The 21,196-nt window shown below is 49.3% G+C and overlaps 1 protein-coding gene across 3 annotated transcripts in view; it reads left to right on the forward strand.

Annotated features, from left to right (window-relative positions):
* Nucleotides 1–21,196, forward strand: part of DNMT3B (DNA methyltransferase 3 beta) — a 51,852-nt gene that overhangs the window by 8,822 nt on the left and 21,834 nt on the right. For 2 of the 3 annotated variants that reach the window (XM_033186098.1, XM_033186099.1), the window contains exons 2-7: nucleotides 11,425–11,572; nucleotides 12,469–12,530; nucleotides 16,311–16,412; nucleotides 18,579–18,704; nucleotides 19,519–19,740; nucleotides 20,632–20,790. In XM_033186098.1, coding sequence (XP_033041989.1) covers nucleotides 11,431–11,572; nucleotides 12,469–12,530; nucleotides 16,311–16,412; nucleotides 18,579–18,704; nucleotides 19,519–19,740; nucleotides 20,632–20,790 — 813 coding nt within the window. In that variant the 5' untranslated portion in view covers nucleotides 11,425–11,430. The remainder of the gene's footprint in view (nucleotides 1–11,424; nucleotides 11,573–12,468; nucleotides 12,531–16,310; nucleotides 16,413–18,578; nucleotides 18,705–19,518; nucleotides 19,741–20,631; nucleotides 20,791–21,196) is intronic. The other variant, XM_033186100.1, reaches the window with a different exon arrangement.

A 21,196-nucleotide genomic window follows, 5' to 3' on the forward strand; every position in this document is an offset into this window, starting at 1 on the left:
CTTGTGCACCACTATACTTAGTTAATTAAAAAAAAATTTTTTTTTTGACAGTCTTGCTTTGTCACTCAGGCTAGAGTGCAATGGTGTGATCTCAGCTCACTGCAACCTCCAACTCCTGGGTTCAAACGATTCTTCTGCATCAGCCTCCTGCATAGCTGGAATTACAGCTGCCCGCCACCTCATCAGGCTAGTTTTTTGTGATTTTTTTTTTTTTTTTTTCCTGAGACAGTTTTTCGCTCTTGCTGCCCAGGCTGAAGTGCAATGGCGCGATCTCAGCTCACTGCAACCTCCGCCTCCCAGGTTCAAGTGATTCTCCTGCCTCAGTCTCCCAAGTAGCTGGGATTACAGGCATGTGCCACCATGCCCGGCTAATTTTTTTTTTTTTTTTTTCAGTAGAGACGGGGTTTCTCCATGTTGATCAGGCTGGTCTTCAACTCCCGACTTCAGGTGATTTGCCCACCTCGGTCTCCCAAAGTGATGGGATTATAGGTGTGAGCCACCACGCCCGGCCTAGTTTTCGTATTTTTTATTTTAATAGAGATGGGGTTTCACCACGTTGGCCAGGCTGGTCTCGAACTCCTGACCTCAAGCGATCTGCCCACCTCGGCCTCACAAAGTGCTGGAATTACAGGCTTGAGACACCGTACTCAGCCTTAAATTTTTTTTTTTTTTTTGAGATGGAGTTTTGCTCTTTGTTGCCCAGGCTGGAGTGTAATGGTGCAATCTTGGCTCACTGCAACCTCCGCCTCCTGGGTTCAAGTGGTGTTCCTACCTCAGCCTCCCAAGTAGCTGGGATTACAGGCATGCGCCACCACACCCGGCTAATTTTGTTTTTTTTTTTTTGAGACGGAGTCTCGCTCTGTCACCCAGGCTGGAGTGCCGTGGCCGGATCTCAGCTCACTGCAAGCTCCGCCTCCCAGGTTTAGGCCATTCTCCTGCCTCCGCCTCCCGAGTAGCTGGGACTACAGGCGCCCGTCACCACGCCCGGCTAGTTTTTTGTATTTTATTTTTTTTTAGTAGAGACGGGGTTTCACCGGGTTAGCCAGGATGGTCTCGATCTCCTGACCTCGTGATCCGCCCGTCTCGGCCTCCCAAAGTGCTGGGATTACAGGCTTGAGCCACCGCGCCTGGCCCCTAATTTTGTATTTTTAGTGGAGACAGAGGTTTCTCCATGTTGGTCAGGCTGGTCTTGAACTCCCAACTTCAGGTGATCTGCCCACCTAGGCCTCCCAAAGTGCTGGGATTATAGGCATGAACCACTGTGCCCAGCCTAATTTTTTTTTTTTTTTTTGTAGTGTTGGGGTCTCACTTTGTTGCCTAGGCTGATCTTGAACTCCTGGGCTCAAGCGATCCTCCTGCCTAGGCCTCCGTCATTGCTGGGATTACAGGCATAAGCCACTGTCCCTGGCATTTTTTTTTTTTTTTTTTGATATGAATATAACATGCCTAGCTTTTCTTTGTGTTGTGATTTTTATCTTTTCAATACATAATGTACAAGGACTTATTTTCTGGTTATGATAGAAATAATTTATTTGAAAGTCTGTCCATGTTGAAACAACTAAAAATGCTGTGCCTTTATCTGTGGGTAGAAGAACTAAGCTCCCTTAAAGAAATCTAGAGAGCAGAAGAGAACAGGAAATGAGAGACCACAAACTAAAGGGAGAAATGAACTTTTCTGTAAGGCTTGCAGGCTTGCTCTAGCAGTCGTGGTGATTAAAAATAGTAGCAATGGCCTAGAGCAGTGGCTCACGCTTGTAATCCCCACACTTTGGGAGGCTGAGGCGGGTGGATTGCCTGAGGTCGGGAGTTCAAGACCAGCCTGACCAGTGTGGTGAAACCCCATCTCTACTAAAAATATAAAAATTAGCCAGGCATGGTGGCATGCACCTGTAATCCCAAGGAAGCCGAGGCAGGAGAATCGCTTGAACCCAGGAGGTGGAGGTTGCAGTGACCCGAGATCATGCCATTGCACTCTAGCCTGGGCAACAGAACAAGACTCCATCTCAAAAAAAAAAAAAAAAAAAAGAATGGCAAAGGATACAGAAAACAGCCTCAAAACATACGACATATATATTGGAAGTTCAAATAAGAGGTAGAGTTAGGGTGTATTCATAGGTGTCTGGCTCTACTTGTGGGCAAAAATAATTAGGTCCCTACCTCATATCATATACAAATAATCAAATAATTATGTTGATTAAACCTGAATGGACTAATTCAAATAAATGTTTCTTAGGTGAGTTACGTGTTTTCTGATTATAAAAGTTACATGGGCTTGCCGGGCGTGGTGGCTCATCCCTGTAATCCCAGAACTTTGGGAGGCTGAAGCGGGCAGATCACCTGAGATCGGGAATTCAAGACCAGCCTGACCAACATGGAGAAACCCCGTCTCTCCTAAAAACACAAAATTAACCGGGTGTGGTGGCTCATTTCTGTAATCCCAGCTACTATGGAGGCTAAGGCAGGAGAATCGCTTGAATCCGGGAGGTGGAAGTTGCAGTGAGTCGAGATTGCACCATTGCACTCCAGCCTGGGAAACAAGAGTGAAACTGTCTCAAAAAAAAAAAAAGTTACATGGGCTTAAGGTAGTTACCCCAAACCTTCCTTGTGAGTATGAATTTTTAGAGTTAGAGAAGAAATGCTGGAGGTAAATGGCTTAAACATTAATAATTGATATTGTATCATGCAGGTTTCTTGTTTTCACTTTACATAACTTTGTCTAACAATAAGTACTGCACTCTTTGCCCCCTACTGTGGAAGTAGGTAATTTAGTTAACCAGTCCTCTTGACTGTGATTTGATTGTAGTGCTTGCTGTGACAAACAGGACTGCAGCAACCCCCTTGCACAGAGGCCTTCGCGAGAGCTTTGAACTGGGTGGTTTCTGAGCAGTAGAATCCTGTGTAGCAGGATATAGACGTTAGGGATTTTAGATGACACAGTCAAGATTACTATCCCAAAGACTGAACCAGTATCCCTGCTGTGTAGGTGTTTAGGCTTAAGATGACTAAATACTGTGTAGATACGTAGACTCGAGATTTAAGACGTTCTTAGTTGAAGCCACAGGTGCAGCCCACTGTGAGGGAGGGGCCAAGGTTGAGGGGGTCTCTTTCCAGAACACTGACCTCCTTTTCCCTCTTGGGAGGGGACAGAGGGCCCTAGGCTCTGATTTTGCCAAGGGGTAGGTGGCCACAGGAATTGGGCATGGCAGTGCCTAGGATTCTGCTCCTATACTGCCCCTCATTCTCTGAATTACCATTGACCATTGCCTGGGGCTGCCACACCCTTCAAGGGGTTCTCAAAGTGGATATAGGGGAAGGGGCTGGGTGCTTGTGTTTTTTGTATAAGGGCAAGAAGTTTAGACTCCAAAGTTACTGTCATATCTTTTCAGATCTTTATGGTCCCAGGTTTTTTTTTTCCTGTTACTTATCTAAAAGGTAATGACATGATTTTATTCCAATGCACTGACAAACATCTGAGTGTATTTTGGTGTCATGAACAGCCTGCAGATAGCCACTTGTCTGGTTTTTCCCTGTTTGGACACATACTTTTTTTTTTTTTGAGACGGAGCCTGTACTGTTGCCCAGGCTGGAGAGCAGTGACTCACTGCGATCTCCGCTTCCCGGGTTCAAGCGATTCTCCTGCCTCAGCCTCCCGAGTAACTGGGACTATAGGTGTGTGCCACGACGCCTGGTTAATTTTTTTTGTATGGACACACTCTTCTGATAATTCTGCTTACTCTGCCAAGGGCCCAGCTTCTACTGTAGGATGACAATGGTACATGTACTCATGACCTAGAGGCATTGAGCAATTCCCCAAACGCATTCCGAATTGTGGAGGGTGATGGGGTGGATACTTCGTGATTGGCCTTGTGGAGTGGTGCTGGGGTGGGCAGCAAGATGGCACCTGAGAATAAGTGACTTCAGGTGTCATCTGTGTAGGCGTCCTTGATACCAACTTCCCAGTGAATCAGGTGGGTTACTTTATTTCACAGATTATAAAACTAGGGTTTGAGAAAAATATTGGTTTTTTTTTTTAAGAACAGGGCCTAGAGTGCATGGTGTGACGATAGCTTACTGCACCCTCAACCTCCGAGGCTTAGGTGATCATTCCCCATCACCTTCTGAGGAGCCGGGACTACAGGCGAGTAGCTAGGACTACAGGGGCATGCCAACACATTCAGCTAATTTAAAAAAATATTTTAATAGAGAAGAGGTCTTGCTGTGTTGCCCAGGCTGGCATTCGACTCCTGAGCCCAAGCTCAAGCCTTGACCTTCTGAAGTGGTGGGATTATAGGCATGAGCCACTGCGCCCAGCAGCGCTGTTTTTTTACTGCTTTCCTGTAAATCTGATGTTTTCTGGAATTTAGGGTAAGTTCCTTATCAGACAAAAGCACAGTACTGGGACCTTGTGTTCTGCTGCCACCGGTGTGGACAGCCTGTGTCTGGCCCCCTTTCCTTTGGATGTGCTGTCCCTGCTGCCTGGATTCTTCCCGCTCTCTACTTCACCTAGGTGTGGTGTCCCTCCCTGGGCTTAACTTTTACAGCCTACTTACTGCATTGTTTTATGGTGTCTTTTTTTTTCTTTTCTTTTCTTTTTTTTTGAGATGGAGTCTCGCTGTGTCACCCAGGCTGGAGTGCAGCGGCATGATCTCCGCTCACTGCAAGCTCCGCCTCCCGGGTTCACGCCATTCTCCTGCCTCAGCCTCCCGAGTAGCTGGGACTACAGGTGTGTGCCACCACGCCCAGCTAATTTTTTGTATTTTTAGTAGAGATGGGGTTTCACTGTGTTAGCGGGGATGATCTCAATCTCCTGACCCCGTGATCCGCCCGCCTTGGCCTCCCAAAGTGCTGGGATTACGGGCCTAAGCCACCATACCTGGCCTTTTTTTTTCTTTTTTAGATTCAAGGAGTACATGTGCTTGTTTGTTGCATGGGTATATTACTTACTGGTGGGGATTGGGCTTCTTGTATATCCATTACCGATAGGCGGTTTTTCAACCCTTGCTCCTTCCCATCCTCCCGTCTTTTTGGGGTCTCCCATGTCTTGTCTTTTCTTTTTTGTTTTCTTTGCTTTTTTCTTTTCTTTTTTGAAATGGAGTCTCTCCCTTGTTGCCCAGGCTGGAGTATAGTGGCACGATCTCAACCTCACTGCAACCTGCTCACTGCAATCTCCACCTCCCGGGTTCAAGTGAGTCTCCTGCCCAGCCTCCTGAGTAGCTGGGATTACACGCCCCTGCCACCATGCCCAGCTAATTTTTTTTTTTTTTTGTATTTTTAGTAGAGACGGGATTTCACCATGTTGGTCAGGCTGGTCTTGAACTCCTGGCCTCAAGTGATCTGCCCCCCTCGGCCTCCCAAAGTGCTGGGATTACAGGCCATTCTCCTGCCTCAGCCTGTCCAAGTAGCTGGGACTACAGGTGCCCGCCATCATGCCTGGCTAATTTTTTGTATTTTTAGTAGAGACAGGGTTTCACCGTGGTCTCGGTCTCCTGACCTTGTGATCTGCCTGCTTCGGTCTCCCAAAGTGCTGGGATTACATGAGCCACCGCACCCGGCCTAATTTATTTATTTATTTTTATTTTTTTATTTTTTATTTTTTTTGAGACGGAGTCTTGCTCTGTCACCCAGGCTGGAGTGCAGTGGCCAGATGTCAGCTCACTGCAAGCTCCACCTCCCAGGTTCACGCCATTCTCCTGCCTCAGCCTCCCGAGTAGGTGGGACTACAGGCGCCCGCCACCTCGCCCAGCTAGTTTTTTGTATTTTTTAGTAGAGACGGGGTTTCACCGTGTTAGCCAGGATGGTCTTGATCTCCTGACCTCGTGATCCACCCGTCTCGGCCTCCCAAAGTGCTGAGATTACAGGATTGAGCCACTGCGCCCGGCAATTTTTTTATTTTTAGTAGAGATGGGGTTTCACCACGTTGGCCAGGCTGGTCTTGAACTCCTGACTTCAGGTGATCCACCCGCCTCAGCCTCCCAAAGCGCTAGGATTACAGGCTTGAGCTACCACACCTGGCCCTAGATTTCTCTAACATAGGCTGTGGAGTGGAATTTTTATTTATTTTTTCTTTAAATTGATACTCTCCACTGAATGAAATATTTTAGTTTTTAATTTTTTACTGCACCCCGGGGGTTGGGGCAGATACCAAAGTGACCCCCCTTCCTGCACTGTGAGGTTTAATTAATGCAATTAACATTTACGAAGTGCTGTGAAACAGCTCTGCTGCTGGTGTCAGCCTGGAGGAAATGAGTGACATCAGTTCTCAGCATTATTGCTGGGTTGGGGCGAGTCCCTGAGCCTCCTCTTGAGTCTAATTGGGGGTGCCACCTACCCCTCAGTCTGCCACATTGCATTTGAGTACATCTGACCTGGTTCAGTCGGGGCACAGGCACCCTGCTGCACTAATGAGGAAGGCCCCTGGGGGAGAACCTTGTGGGTGGGCCCACCCAGTGCTGCTGCCCACCCCGAATCACACGCTGGACCCCAGCCTCTGGGAAAGGGTCAAAGTTCACCTCTCATCACAAGGTTAGGCAGCCACCTTCTGTGAAGGGAAACTCTCAGTTGGTGTATCATGTCCCAGCCACGAACCTCTCTTCATCCCTGGAATGGGTGATGCATTGTTCATAACTTCTGTAATTCTTGTCTGTCTCGGTTATGGCAGTTTCAGGCACGTGCCTTGGACTGCCTGGGCATGAGATTTGGCACTGCCACTTCTCTGTGTGACTTAACTCATCTGAGCCTGTTGAAGGCAGGGGGATAATAAGACCTGCCCCAGGATGGGGTGGGGGTTAAAAGGGTGGCAGACAGGCTGGGTGGTAATCCCAGAGTAAGGCGGGTGGATCACCTGAGGTCAGGAGTTTGAGACCAGCCTGGCCAACATGGCGAAACCCCCTCTCTACTGAAAATACAAAAATTAGCCAGGCATGGTGGTGCAAGCCTGTAATCCCAGCTACTCAGGAGGCTGAGGCAGGAGAATTGCTTGAACCGGGGAGGTGGAGGTTGCAGTGAGCTGAGATCACCCCACTGCACTCCAGCCCAGGTGACAGAGTGAGACTTGATCTTAAAAAAGAAAAAAAATAAAAATCCATGGTGGTAGAGACAGTGTTCAGCCTACAGTAAGTAGGGCCCTGGGAACTGTTAGCTACTTGATATTACAGTGGCAGAGTGGGATGGCGCAGTTCTAAATCCAGCATGTCCACCACTCTGGATAGGTCATGTTAGATAAAGCAGTTGGCTTGTGATGGGGGCCATGTTATCTGGAAATGCCAGCCTTGAATCATGAAGTCAGTGAGATACACAGAAAGAGGTGAGGGAGAGTGGTATCCACCAGTACACACCTGATGCTAATTTAATTTCTCTTGTCCTGATTCTAAGAACATGTAGTTAAATTTGTATGCTATTTACCTTCCCTATATATTGATCAAGGAGGTAGAATGTCAGTCTTTGTCTCGGGTTTCTCCATCTGCAAAACAGGAATAACAGTACTCACCACATTTAAAGATTAAATGAGTTAAGATGGGTAAAGCCAAAACAGTGCCTGACAAATAGTAAGCACTGAAAAAAAGATGACCTTATATATATTAGGGAGGATTTTTATGTATTTATATATGTGGGAGGAAAGGCCTGGGAGAGAAGCTTTTATTCCTGGATTTTGAGCTGTGGGTGTTGAGGTCTGAGAAAGGAAGCAAGAGGTGTAGGGAGTCGGGAGGGCTTCCAGGCTAAGAGAACACAGCAGCACATGCCTCAAGGCTAGATTGTCTTGGCCTGCATGTAGACTAAAGCGGGGTGAGGGAGGAACTGAGCTGGGCATCTTTTTTTTTTTTTTTTGAGACGGAGTCTCTGTCACCCAGGCTGGAGGGCTGGAGTGCAGTGGCCGGATCTCAGCTCACTGCAAGCTCTGCCTCCCGGGTTTACGCCATTCTCCTGCCTCAGCCTCCCGAGTAGCTGGGACTACAGGGGCCCGCCACCTCACCTGGCTAGTTTTTTGTATTTTTTAGTAGAGACGGGGTTTCGCCGTGTTAGCCAGGATGGTCTCGATCTCCTGACCTCGTGATCCATCCGTCTCGGCCTCCCAAAGTGCTGGGATTACAGGCTTGAGCCACTGTGCCCGGCTGAGCTGGGCATCTTTTAGTCACGGGTGCAGGTTCTGAAGCTGGTGTATGCTGTCTACATAGCTGTGGCTATAAGGCAATGAGGGTAGTTAATTTCACTACAAACGTAGGGTAATGATAAAAACAGAAGGAATTTTAAATGAAATCCCATTGAATTATGCAACAGGAAGAAAGTGTATTTAAGTGCTCAGCTTGCTCCTGGAGAGCACCCAGGTAGCTGGTGCCATTTATTGTGGGTTTTCTTCCTGGACTCTCTCTCCAGTACCCACAGGTCTTGTTCTAGGGGCTTGAGACTTTTCCTGAATGTTGAGATATGGGTTTTAGAAGGCGTGCTGCCCACACGTCGGGTAGGCTGGTGACTAGTTGGCACTGCTGAGGCCCTGGGGTAAGTCCCAGGGTGGTTAATCATTGTCAACCTGGGTCTGTCTAGGAGGTGAGACTCCTGTCTGGCTTCTTGTTGACCCAGTTAGGGGCTGTCTGAGGACTGGGGTTCAATGTTGCCTGTGAAACCCAGCACACATTAGAACCCTGGGTCCTGGATGAAGGCAAAGGAGGTCACATCCTTTAGTCCAGGCCTCTGGTCTGCCACCAGCTCCTGGCCACAAACGAACCCTGTGTGTCTTCCCCCCAGAGCACTTTGGGGTGGTGGACCCTCCTGGAGACACCAGGTACACCAGGTAGCCCCACCTCCTACTCTATGCCAGGCCCACTAGGTTACTTAGTTCGCTGGTTTGGCCTGAGGTGAAACGCTTAAAAGTAGTGATTATTCTGAATGGACACTCCAGCAACTTCCCTGGGATTCAGGTCGCTTTATCTCGTAGGACCTGGCCATAGGTCAGCCAGCCTGTTCTTCCGGGTCAGGGCTTGGGAGAAAAAGGCCTGAGAAGCAGCTGATTGGTCTGACTCAGGCATGTCCCCTGTCCTTGGGGGTTGGGGAAAATTCCTTAACATGTGCTGGCACACATCCTGGATCATGTGAGACATAGAAAGCCTACGTGCTGTGTTTCAGCACACATGTTTATAGTCTGAACAATGCTGCTTTAACATGCATATTAATCACCCAGGCATGACTTGTGTGTGTTAAAATGTCTTGTGAAAATCCTGCTTCAGGCTGGGCGCAGTGGCTCATGCCTGTAATCCCAGCACTTTGGGAGGCTGAGGTGGGCAGATCACGAGGACAAGAGATCGAGACCATCCTGGCCAACACGGTGAAACCCTGTCTCTACTAAAAATACAAAAATTAGCTGGGCGTGGTGGCGCATGCCTGTAATCCCAGCTACTCAGGAGGCTGAGGCAGGAGATTCGCTTGAACTCTCAACAGAGGTTGCAGTGAGCCGAGATTGCACCACTGCACTCCAGCCTGGCGACAGAGGAAGACTTCTCAAAAAAAAAAAGAAAATCCTGCTTCAGGACATCTAGCTTAGTGCCTGAGATTTCTCCAGCCAGCTCCCAGTTCCAACAGTTATTCCGACCAGCTCTCAGGTGATGGTACTGTAGCCTGTGTGGCTCCTGGGCCACATGGGGAGTAGCAGCAGAGGTCCAGTTGCCCCATGCAATGGGCAGGTGCACCCACCACAAATTGCACCTCTGCCGCCACTGGGCACATCAGACTGGGCTCCATGGCGCCCCCTGGTGGGCAGTGCCAGTGGCGCCAGTGCAGCTCGGAGCCAGCAATACAAGGTGTGGCTTCTAGAAGGTACCCTGGTTTGAGATGCCGAGGTGGGAGGATCCCTTGAGGCCAGGACTTTGAGGCCAACCTGGGCAATGTAGCCAGGCTCTGTTTCTACGGAAAATTAGCCGCACATGATGGCACACACCTGTGGGCCCAGCCGGAGGATCACTCAAGCCCTGGGAGTTCTAGCCTGCAGGGAGCCGTGATCACGCCACTGCACTCCAGCCTGGGTGACTTAGTGAGACCCTGTCTCTAAGATAGATGGATGGATGGATGGATGGATGGATGGATAGAAGAAAAACTGCGAGGCTAGCACGGGTTGTCTGGCAGGGGCTGGTATGTCTCCACGATGGATCCCAGAGGCTGGGAGACCTGGTGCATATGGGCAGCAGCTTTCTGGGGAAACTTTTCCCAGGCCCACTTCCAGGACACAAGGGTGTGGAGTGAGTGACCTGGAGCTGTTTGTGGCTCAGGGATGGGGGCCTGGAGGTCTCATATTGTCCCTAGGCTTTTGTAATATTTTTGCCAACCAAAGGTGGAACAAACAGCAAAGGCAAGTGACTTGGAAAACTCGGTTTCAGATGGCATTTGTGCACTGGAGTTTTTTGCTTGTTCTCTTTCTCATCCTGGCCCCACCTCTTAGATGGGCTATATGACCTTGGAGAATAACCTAGTCTGTGTGTCAGTTTTCTTTTTCTAGAAGGTGAGCTCCTCACTCTCCCTAGGGGGAGATACATACAGGTTCTTGCATCCAACAAAATCTGTGTGACCACAATGTTGCAGGCAATGGGCCAGCCCAGAGGTCACACAGCCTGCCAACCCATTAGTATGGCCCTGGCCCTGTGTGTTAGCTGATTTACCTGACCAGGAGGGGCAGCAGTGGGGAGGCCAAGTCCCAGAGGTGAGGGTGAGGCTACAACGCATCTGGGGAGTCCCCCTCCGGTTAACTCCCCCCAGGCTTTCTGCCTGTGCCTCCTTCATCCTTCCCTCCTTGGGAACTTGGGACTCTGAGCCCCAGCTGGTGAGGGAGTAGGGGAGTGAGCGACAGGCCAGCAGACCAATGGGCCCTGGAGGATGGGGTGAGGCGGGGCTTGTGCTGCCATGGAGAGGAGAGAAGCGGTTCTGTGGGGGAGGAGGGGGTGGGTGGGAAGAGGACCTGGAGATTGAGGGGAAGGGAGAGAGCAAACAAAGGGGTCAGGAGGGAAAATAATGCACTGGCTTCCTGAGCCCCTGCAGAGGCTGAGCAGGGAGAGGGGGCCAGGGCCAGAGGGGACAGAGGCTGGCGGCAGACAGGCCGGGGCAGGCAGGTCCTAAATGGCATTGTTTGAAGGGGCTGGCTAATTGCACAGAGCAGTCTGAGCCTGAGACCTCAGCCCTGGCCCCCGCCTCTGTCCTGGGTGCTGGCGTCTGAGCCTTCGGGACAGCCTGTCCACATGGAACCAAGTCCTGAGCCTCCGAGCTTGGTGAGGGGGAGGCTATGGGGGGCAGCCTGGGTGGGGTGCTTGGGCAAGAGCATCACCCCGAGAATGCATCCTGGGGCCTTGGCCTGGGAACATAGAGCCCATGGCGGGGCGTCTGGAGGAACACTGCCCCTCTCGTGTCCCTGCTTCCCTTCCACCCCACCCGTTCTGGCTTCTCCCACAGGAAAGCATGAAGGGAGACACCAGGCATCTCAATGGAGAGGAGGACGCCGGCGGGAGGGAAGACTCGATCCTCGTCAATGGGGCCTGCAGCGACCAGTCCTCTGACTCGCCCCCGATCCTGGAGGCCATCCGCACCCCGGAGATCAGAGGTGGCTGGGCAGCGGGGACCGGGGTGGTGTCAGGTGCTGACACATTGAGCGGTCACTGCAGACCCCTGGAGGCTTTGGGGAGAGTCTCTGACAACCTCCACCACAATTCCCTGGGAGGGAAGAGAGCTCCAGCAAGGAGGGATGCCGGGCTGAGCCCTTCACGCCTGCCCGCAGCCCTTGGCCTCCCCTTTGAGACTCTCGTCTCAACTGGGACTCTGAGCGTGACACAAGGTTGATGGTTCCCTGTTCTCTGCCAGTCATGACAGCAGTGGTCTCGGCATGGGCCCTCGGAGAGCTCTTCTGCAGTGGGACCCTCTCCCCACTCAGAGCTGGGCTGGGGTTGGGAGGGGGAGGTCTGGAGTGTGCTTCCTTTCCACCCTGCCCTGAGCAGCTCCAGCCAGCTCACTTGGGATCCCGCCCCAGCTGGGTTGGAAAGCCCTGCATTGTCCTCTCAGCTGTGCCATCCCATGGAACTTCCTGCAAGCGTGAAAGGGTTCTATTTCTGCATTGTTCCCCACAATAGCCACACTCTACATGGGAGCACTTGAGAAGCGGCTGACACGGCAGGCAGTGAATTGTTCCTGGAAATGTAGTTAGTGGTCCCTGGATGGGCAGCGCCCTGCTGGAAGGAATCGGAGGGCTCCCCTTCTTGGTAACTTCAGTGTTGTTTTGGGTCCTGTCACATGCCTGGCCCAGGGCTCTGTTGTCTTATGAATAAAATCAGTGGAGAAGATGAACGACACCGAGGGACTGAGAGCAAACCCCTGTGGCTGACAATAGTGTAGGGGAGATCCCAGGCCACGCCACGGAGAGCAGCCCGTATCAGCAAGGCCGTTCCCTGGGCTGGGGCTGGTGCCTGCCCCCTCAAAACAGACTCCTGGCTGTTTCCTCTACAGGCCGAAGATCAAGCTCACGACTCTCCAAGAGGGAGGTGTCCAGTCTGCTAAGCTACACACAGGTATGGTCTCCGCTCTCCCGTTTTCAGGGCTCAGGGACGTTGTCTTTGGCTTTCATCACGTGGGCAACCTGAGGCCTATAAAAACTGGCATCTGCAAATGTATGGAGGGTTGTCGAACTAGATGCTTTCTGCATATATTTGGCATTATTTTTTCAATCTGGACTATCAGTTACATTGAGAAATCTCTAATACGGTAGTCCCCTCTTACCTGTCCTTTTGCTTTCCACGATTTCAGTTGCTTGCAGTCAACTGCCGTCTGAAAGTATTAAATGGAAAATATGAAATGGCAAATCCCAGAAATAAGCAATTTATACATTTTAAATTGAGTGCCATTCTAGTAGCATGATGGAATCTCGCACTGTCCTGCTCTGTCCTGCCCAGGATCAGTCCTGTCTTTGTCCAACATCATTATGCTTAGGTGCTGCCTGCCCGTTAGTCACTAGTAGCCATCTCTGTGATCAGATCAGTTGCAGTATCACAGTGCTTGTGTTCAGGTAATGCTTGTTTTACTTAATAACGGCCCCAAACTGCAGGAGTGATGATGCTGGCAATTCAGTTATGCCAAAGAGAAGCCATGAAGTGTTTCCTTTAAGTGAAAAAGTGAAAGTTCTCAATAAGGAAAGACATCATATGCTGAAGTTGTTAGATCGTGGTAAGAACAAATCTTCCAGCCGTGAAAGAAGGAAAAATAAATTTATGCTAGTTTTACTGTTGCATCTCAAACTGCAAAAGTTAGAGCCATGTTGTGTGATAAGTGTGTAGTTAAGATGGGAAAGGCATTAAGTTTGTAGGTGGAAGACATGAACAGAAATGTGTTCTGATTGACAGCAGTGCTTTGTGCCAGGAAGCATTGAGCTGATAGATAGCAAGGCATCTCCTGACACCAAACCATTTACTTCAAGTAAGGGATGGTTACATAGATTCAAGAATAGGTTTCTACTGAAAACTATAAAAATGACTGGAGAGGCTGCATTTGCCAATGAAAAAGCTGCTGCTACATTTTCAGAAGAGTTGAAGTTGATTGAGAAAGGAAACCATCCAAAACTGCAGTGAAACCAGACTCCTCCAGAAGATGATGTCTGATAGAACCTACATTCATAAAAGTGCAAAGGAGGAAGACACCAGGTCATAAACCGTGGAAGGACAGATGAACCCTGAATAGAGTACAAGAAGACATTTTGAGAGAGAAACCACATTCGTATGGCTTTTATTAACAGTATATTGTAATTGCTCTATTTTATTATTAGTTGTTAATCTGTGCCTAATTTATAAATTAAACTTTATCCTAGGTATGTAGATATAGACAACAACACAGCACGTATAGGGTTCCATGTTCCAAGGTGTCAGGCAGCCATGGGGGGTCTTGAATGTATCCCCCCTGGATAAGGGGAGACTACTATATAGCAAACTGTCTTTTTATTCCTGGAATGAGTCCAATTTGGTCATGGTGCATTTTGAAGTTGATTTTATTCGTGTATTCATGAATGAAATGGGTATAGAATTTTTTTTTTTATTCATTTATTTTTGTTGTACTCCAGTCTGTTGCCCAGGCTGGAGTACGGTGGCATGATCACTGCTCACTGCAACCTCCCACCTCCCAGGCTTAAGCGATTCCCCTGCCTCAGGCTCCTGAGTAGCTGGGACTACAGGCAGTGTACCACCATACCCAGCCAATTTTTTTCTTTTCTTTTCTTTTTTTTTTTTTTTTTTTTTCCGAGACGGAGTCTCGCTCTGTCGCCCAGGCTGGAGTGCAGTGGCCGGATCTCAGCTCACTGCAAGCTCCGCCTCCCGGGTTCACGCGATTCTCCTGCCTCAGCCTCCCGAGTATCTGGGACTACAGGCGCCCGCCACCTCGCCCAGCTAGTTTTTTGTATTTTTAGTAGAGACAGGGTTTCACCGTGTTAGCCAGGATGGTCTTGATCTCCTGACCTCGTGATCCGCCCGTCTCGGTCTCCCAAAGTGCTGAGATTACAGGCTTGAGCCACCGCGCCCGGCCTTTTTTTTTTTTTTTTTTTTGAGACGAGTCTCGCTCTCTGGCCCAGGCTGGAGTGCAGTGGCCGGATCTCAGCTCGCTGCAAGCTCTGCCTCCCGGGTTTACGGCATTCTCCTGACTCAGCCTCCCGAGTAGCTGGGACTACAGGCACCCGCCGCCTTGCCCGGCTAGTTTTTTGTATTTTTTTAAGTAGAGACGGGGTTTCACTGTGTTAGCCAGGATGGTCTTGATCTCCTGACCTCGTGATCCGCCCGTCTCGGCCTCCCAAAGTGCTGGGATTACAGGCTTGAGCCACCGCGCCCGGCCTTTTTTCTATTTTTAGTAGAGACAGGGTTTCAGCCATGTTGACCAGGCTGGTCTCGAACTCCTGGCCTCAAGTGATCCACCTGTCCCTACCTCCCAAAGTGCTGGGATTACAAGCATGAGCCACCACACTCGGCCGATTTTATTTCTTTAAATCTATCTGTAGTTTTGATGTCAGGATTATGTGGGCTCTAGGAATTTTTTTACAAGCTCGAAAAAACTTGTCTAAGCTTATTTTAATGAATTTCAAACAATTATATCTTTTAAGACTTGCTACATTATCAAGCTTTCTACTTCATTTACTTTTCCAAGATTGGATCTTTCCCATCATGTTTTGTGTTCCTTCCTTTACTGACACCTTCTGTTTCCTAATTATTCGTAGTAGAGTTTGTCAGTTGGGTTGGTTTTGCTCAGAGCCAGTGTCAGTCAAAAAAGTCCTGAGCAATGAAAACTCACCCTCAGCTTCCATTCTCGGTGGTGGCCAACCTACTGAGGGGACTGAAAAGGTGAGGAATCCAAGCCCTGGGAGGAATTAGGGCAGCTGCAGGATCACAGGCTCAGCACTGCTGTTTTGTGTCTGATAGCTAGTTGCCAGTAACAGTAGGGAAATCTCTTGCCCACACATTTCTTTTTGTTTGTTTGTTTTGTTTTGTTTTGTTTTGAGACAGAGTCTCACTGGAGTGCAATGTCATGATCTTGGCTCACTGCAACCTCCACCTCCCAGGTTTAAGCTATTCTCCTGCCTCAGCCTCCTGAGTATGAGTAGTATGAGTAGCTGGAATTATAGGCACACGCCACCATGCCCTGCTAATTTTTGTATCTTTAGTGGAGACAGGGTTTCGCTATATTGGCCAGGCTGGTCTTGAACTCCTGACCTCAAGTGATCCACCCGTCTCGGCCTCCCAAAGTGCTGGGATTACACGCCCGGCCTAATTTTTGTGTTCTTAGTAGAGATGGGATTTCACCATGTTGGCCAGACTGGTCTCAAACTTCTGACCTCAGGTGATCTCAGTCTGCCCCAGCCTCCCAAAGTGTTGGGATTATAGGTATGAGCCACCACACTTGGCATATTATTTGATTCTTGATGTAACCCTGTTGTGCTATGAGGGAAGTACTGTTATTCCAATTTTAAAATGAGAGAAATGGACTCAAAGCCACATAGTTGGTGAGTGAAGGCAAGTACTTAGCACTCCAGCCAGACCTAGCTGCTCACTGCTTCAGCATTTGTGTTTGGCTTATGTTGGGTTTTGGTGTGAGGTGTGAGACCTGCACGAGGAAGTCTTAATGGCATGGTGCAGGTTTCATGGCATTGCTTCCGGGGCATCTCTCGTTGTTGGCCTGTGTCTGCACCCATGTGCAGTGTGTTGTGATAAGTGACCCGGTCTCCCTGTGAGACACAGGCGGTCAGTCTTGCAGTTGCCTTGTTTCTTAGACTTGCTGATACCCTGGGGCCTTCCTCATGTTCATCGTGTTTCGTTATACAGGACTTGACAGGCGATGGCGATGGGGAAGATGGGGATGGCTCTGACACCCCAGTGATGCCAAAGCTCTTCCGGGAAACCAGGACTCGGTCAGAAAGCCCAGCTGTAAGTAGTCACACCCTGAGCCAAAGCTCTTGTAGCCACCAGTTGACATAGCATAACAAAAGTGTCTTCCATCTCCTTAAGGGAGCTTTTAAGAGAGAAAGTGACAAACAAATGTTTTGAAACTAGAAAATATAGCCGGGCATGGTGGCTCATGCCTGTAATCCCAGCACTTTGGGAGGCCAAGGCAGGCGGATCACAAGGTCAGAAGATCAAGACCATCCTGGCTCTACTAAAAATGTAAAAATTCAGCTCAGCATGGTGGCGGGCGTCTGTATAGTCCCAGGAACCTGGGAGGCGGAGCTTGCAGTGAGCTGAGGAAAAAAGAAAAAAAAGAAACTAGAAAATATAAGCAAGGCCCTGGGACTGTTGTTGGAAAGTTTTCTTTTATCTTTTTCTTTTTTTTAAGACAGAGTCTTGCTCTGTTGCCCAGGCTAGAGTGCGATGGCGTGATCTTAGCTCACTGCAACCTCTGCCTCCTGGGTTCAAGCGATTCTCCTGCCTCAGTCTCCCAAGTAGCTGGGATGACAGGCACCTACCACCATGCCTGGCTGATTTTTCTATTTTTAGTAGAGATGAAGTTTCACCATGTTGGCCAGGCTGGTCTCGAACTCTTGACCTCAGGTGATCCACCCACCTTGGCCTCCCAAAGTGCTGAGATTTCGAGCATGAGCCACTGTGCCCAGCCAGAAGGTTTTCCGTATGTGCCATTTCTTTCAGGTGGTTTTTAAGTTCTTTCTTGTGACACTCTTGGAGGTGCCCAAGAGTGATAAGAGTTTGTAGGGTGGACAGCTCAGCTGCTAATGACCTGGGGAGTCCACCACTTTTGTGGGTGGATTTTGTGGCTCAAAGTTTTGAGGTCTGGCAATGGGAAGGCAGTTATTGTGTATGGTCACCTAACCCTTTAGAGACCAGACTGACAGTTACTATCCCAGGTGTGGGTTACAGTCTTCCTTCCCAGGATACGGGCTGTATCATCCCCTTTGTGGAGATGAGAGAAGATTCCAGCAACTAACTCAAGGTTAAACATCAACTTTTCTTTGCAGAATTTGAATACAGGTTCTGCAACAACCAAGTTCATGCCATTTTTGACAATGAACATAGCGCCTAAGGAATTCTCTTCCATCTTGATGATCTGGTGCCTTCCTGAACCCAGTAATTGGCTTTATGCTTCTTTGACATAAAAGTTTTAGATTGAACATGAATTTTTCTTTCTTTCTGTTTTTTTCTTTTTTTGAGCTGCAGTCTCACTCTATTACCCAGGCTGGAGTGCAGTGATATGATATTGGCTCACTGCAGCCTCCGCCTCCCTGGTCCAAGTGATTCTCCTGCCTCAGCCTCCTGAGTAACTGTGACTACAGGCACTCACAACCATGCCTGGCTAATTTTTGTATTTTTAGTAGAGACAGGGTTTCACCATTTTATCCAGGATGATCTCCAATTTCTGAGCTCAAGTGATCTGCCCACCTCAGCCTCCCAAAAGTGCTGGGCTTACAGGCATGAGCCACTGCGCTTGGCCAGATTTTTATTTTTTATTTTTTTATTTTTATCTATTTATGTATTTATTTTTTTTGAGACGGAGTCTCGCTCTATCGTCCAGGCTGGAGTGCAGTGGCCGGATCTCAGCTCACTGCAAGCTCCGCCTCCCGGGTTTACGCCATTCGCCTGCCTCAGCCTCCTGAGTAGCTGGGACTACAGGCGCCCGCCACCTCGCCCGGCTAGTTTTTTGTATTTTTTAGTAGAGACGGGGTTTCACGGTGTTAGCCAGGATGGTCTCGATCTCCTGACCTCGTGATCCGCCTGTCTCGGCCTCCCAAAGTGCTGGGATTACAGGCTTGAGCCACCGCGCCCGGCCAGATTTTTATTTTTCAATCCCAATTGGCAGGTGCCATTTCAGCTGGCCAAGTCTGTCTGCTGTGACAAGCAGAGCAGGACCTGCTGGGAATTGTCAGGCAGCCTAGCTGGCCACCCTACCACGTCTATTCCAAGAACTGGGGAATTCTGGCTGGACTCAGTCCAGTGTCCCTCCTTACCACCTTTTCACTTCCAGTTGTCCTGAAGCTGGTTACCAGGTCTCCTTGGCCACCTCAAGGCCTAATCATCCTGGCCCTGCCAGACCCCAAGCCTCCAGTCACTTAAGGCCCAGTGCATGTCCTCTCTTGCTTCCAGGTCCGAACTCGAAATAACAACAGTGTCTCCAGCCGGGAGAGGCACAGGCCTTCCCCACGTTCCACCCGAGGCCGGCAGGGCCGCAACCATGTGGACGAGTCTCCCGTGGAGTTCCCGGCTACCAGGGTTGGTTCCCCAGATGCCCAGACCCCTGCCCCCAGTCTCTAACTGGGAGATATGCTTCACTCACTGCACGACTGTCTGTGGCTGGTGGCTAATCTGTGTCCTTTTTTTGCACTGCTTTTCAGGTTCTTGCTTTTTCTTTTCTCTCCTGGGTAAGCTTCCCGTAAGCCTGTTGGCTTGTCTCCTGGTCTGATCTCAGATGCACTGACCTCACTCACTGCACTACTGTCTGTGACTGGTGGATAATCTGTGTCCTTTTTTCACACTGCTTTTCAGGTTCTTGCTTTTTCTTTTCTTTCCTGGGTAAGCTTCCTGTAAGCCTGTTGGCTTCTCTCCTGGTCTGATCTCAGATGACACTCTGTTGGGAATGGAAGTTTTCCCTGTTGACTTGGTTCTTTCTCTAACTTGGAAACAAGGCGGAAACCACTGACTTTCAGAATTGTCTTCTCTCTAAGGTCTTCACCTGTCTTGAGGCAGCCCTAGCGGGTATGGCCACACTTCACTCTCGTTGTAAGAACAGTCACATGCACAGTAGACGCTTAAGCCAGTGACCTGCTCCGAGCTTGGCTCGAAGAGTCCCTCATCATTACCCATCATCTGTGCCTTCGTCATCTTTTCGTCTCTGTCGCTGGGACAGTTACAATGACCTTCTCCCACCTCTGAAGGGATACATGTTCCTGGAAAAGTTTCTTCAGCGGTCTCTGTTCTCTTTAACTTCGGTCTTTCCTCTTTCTTTTTGCCTAGGAGGCATATGGGGGTGCCGTTGGTCCCCAACATCCTTTGCTGTGGCCCAAACTATGTGTCCTTCTGTCCACAGTCCCTGAGGCGGCGGGCAACGGCATCGGCAGGAACGCCATGGCCGTCCCCTCCCAGCTCTTACCTTACCATCGACCTCACAGATGACACAGAGGACACACGTGTGACGCCCCAGAGCAGCAGTACCCCCTATGCCCGCCTAGCCCAGGACAGCCAGCAGGAGGGCATGGAGTCCCCGCAGGTGGAGGCAGACAGTGGAGATGGAGACAGTTCAGAGTATCAGGTATGGCCGAGAGGGACTCCTGCCCAGGGTGACTGAACACGGGGAAAAACCAGTTACCTGCTACTGTTGGTAACATAGAGTGACAATAGTTGTTAGAATTTTTGTAATTGTAATAATTGACATGTTTGAATTCTGAATATCTTCCATATGCACCATGGTCCTTTCTTTACCTTAATCCTCTCCCAAACATAAGTCAAATGCCAGTATTTACCACGTGAATACTGTGATTTTTCTCAACATGACATTTGTATAAGGACTGCAACTGCATGAGTAATACATATTGTGATTCTGTTCATCAGATTGTATGTACTGTATATATTGTACATATTATACCTTTTTCTTCTATTAAGAACTAGAGTTGCCTGAGGTTCATGTCTGTATAATAAATCCAGTGGTCTGGATCATAGCTTAATTAACCAATTGAGGTTGTTTATGCTTTTATTCAAGCATTGCTACATGAAGACTACTTACACATGTATGTATTTATGTGTTAGGATCCCTTTTTTCTATGTCCATTCCTACATTTTACTTTGTATAGAAGGGATCTCACTATGGGGCCCAGGCTACTCTCAAACTCCTGGCCTCAAGCAATCCTTCTATCTCAGCCTCCTTAGTAGCTAGGACTACAGGCATGCACCACCAAGCCCAGTTACTTTATAAATTCTTTTGTGGCAATGGAGTCTTGCTATGTTGCCTGGGCTAGTCTCTAACTCCTCGCCTCAAGCAATCCTCCCGCCTTGGTCTCCCAAAGTACTGAGAATTAGAGGCATGAGCCACAGTGTCTGGCTACATCTTATATTTTATGGCAAGCTTTTTGTTGCCCTCGGGGACAGTGGAGTGGACAGGATGGCCTCTCTTCACTGGGATTTCTTCATGTGGTTTTTATTCTAGGATGGGAAGGAGTTTGGAATAGGGGACCTCGTGTGGGGAAAGATCAAGGGCTTCTCCTGGTGGCCTGCCATGGTGGTGTCTTGGAAGGCCACCTCCAAGCGACAGGCTATGTCTGGCATGCGGTGGGTCCAGTGGTTTGGCGATGGCAAGTTTTCCGAGGTGAGTCCGGGGAAGGGCAAGGGGTTCTGCAGGCCGGAGGCTGTGCCTTCCTTCCTTCCTTTGAAGACAAAGGCCTGGGATTGCCTTCTGCTGATGTGTGAGCCTATGTCTTCACACTGTCTGGGAGGAAGGACAAAACTTCCTGTGTTAACCAGCTACAGCAGATTTTTAGTGTCTTATGGGTCCACTCATACAGGAGACAAAAGTGCTAGAAAGTTCTGGATCCATGGGCAGTTGATTTTATGTTATTTCTTAGGTTTATCTTTTGGGGGCAGAACCACCAGTGCAGACTCTGAGGGGCCAGGAGTGGCCATGTGAGCAGGTACCCGAAAGTGTTCAGTGGAGAAGCCTGGAAGAGACCAGAAGCATGGCCATGGCCTCTTGTCATTTAGCCATGGGGAGAGAA

This window comes from Trachypithecus francoisi, unplaced genomic scaffold, assembly GCF_009764315.1.
Source record: "Trachypithecus francoisi isolate TF-2019V2 unplaced genomic scaffold, Tfra_2.0 Lachesis_group21, whole genome shotgun sequence".
In the NCBI taxonomy this organism is placed as follows: domain Eukaryota; kingdom Metazoa; phylum Chordata; class Mammalia; order Primates; family Cercopithecidae; genus Trachypithecus; species Trachypithecus francoisi.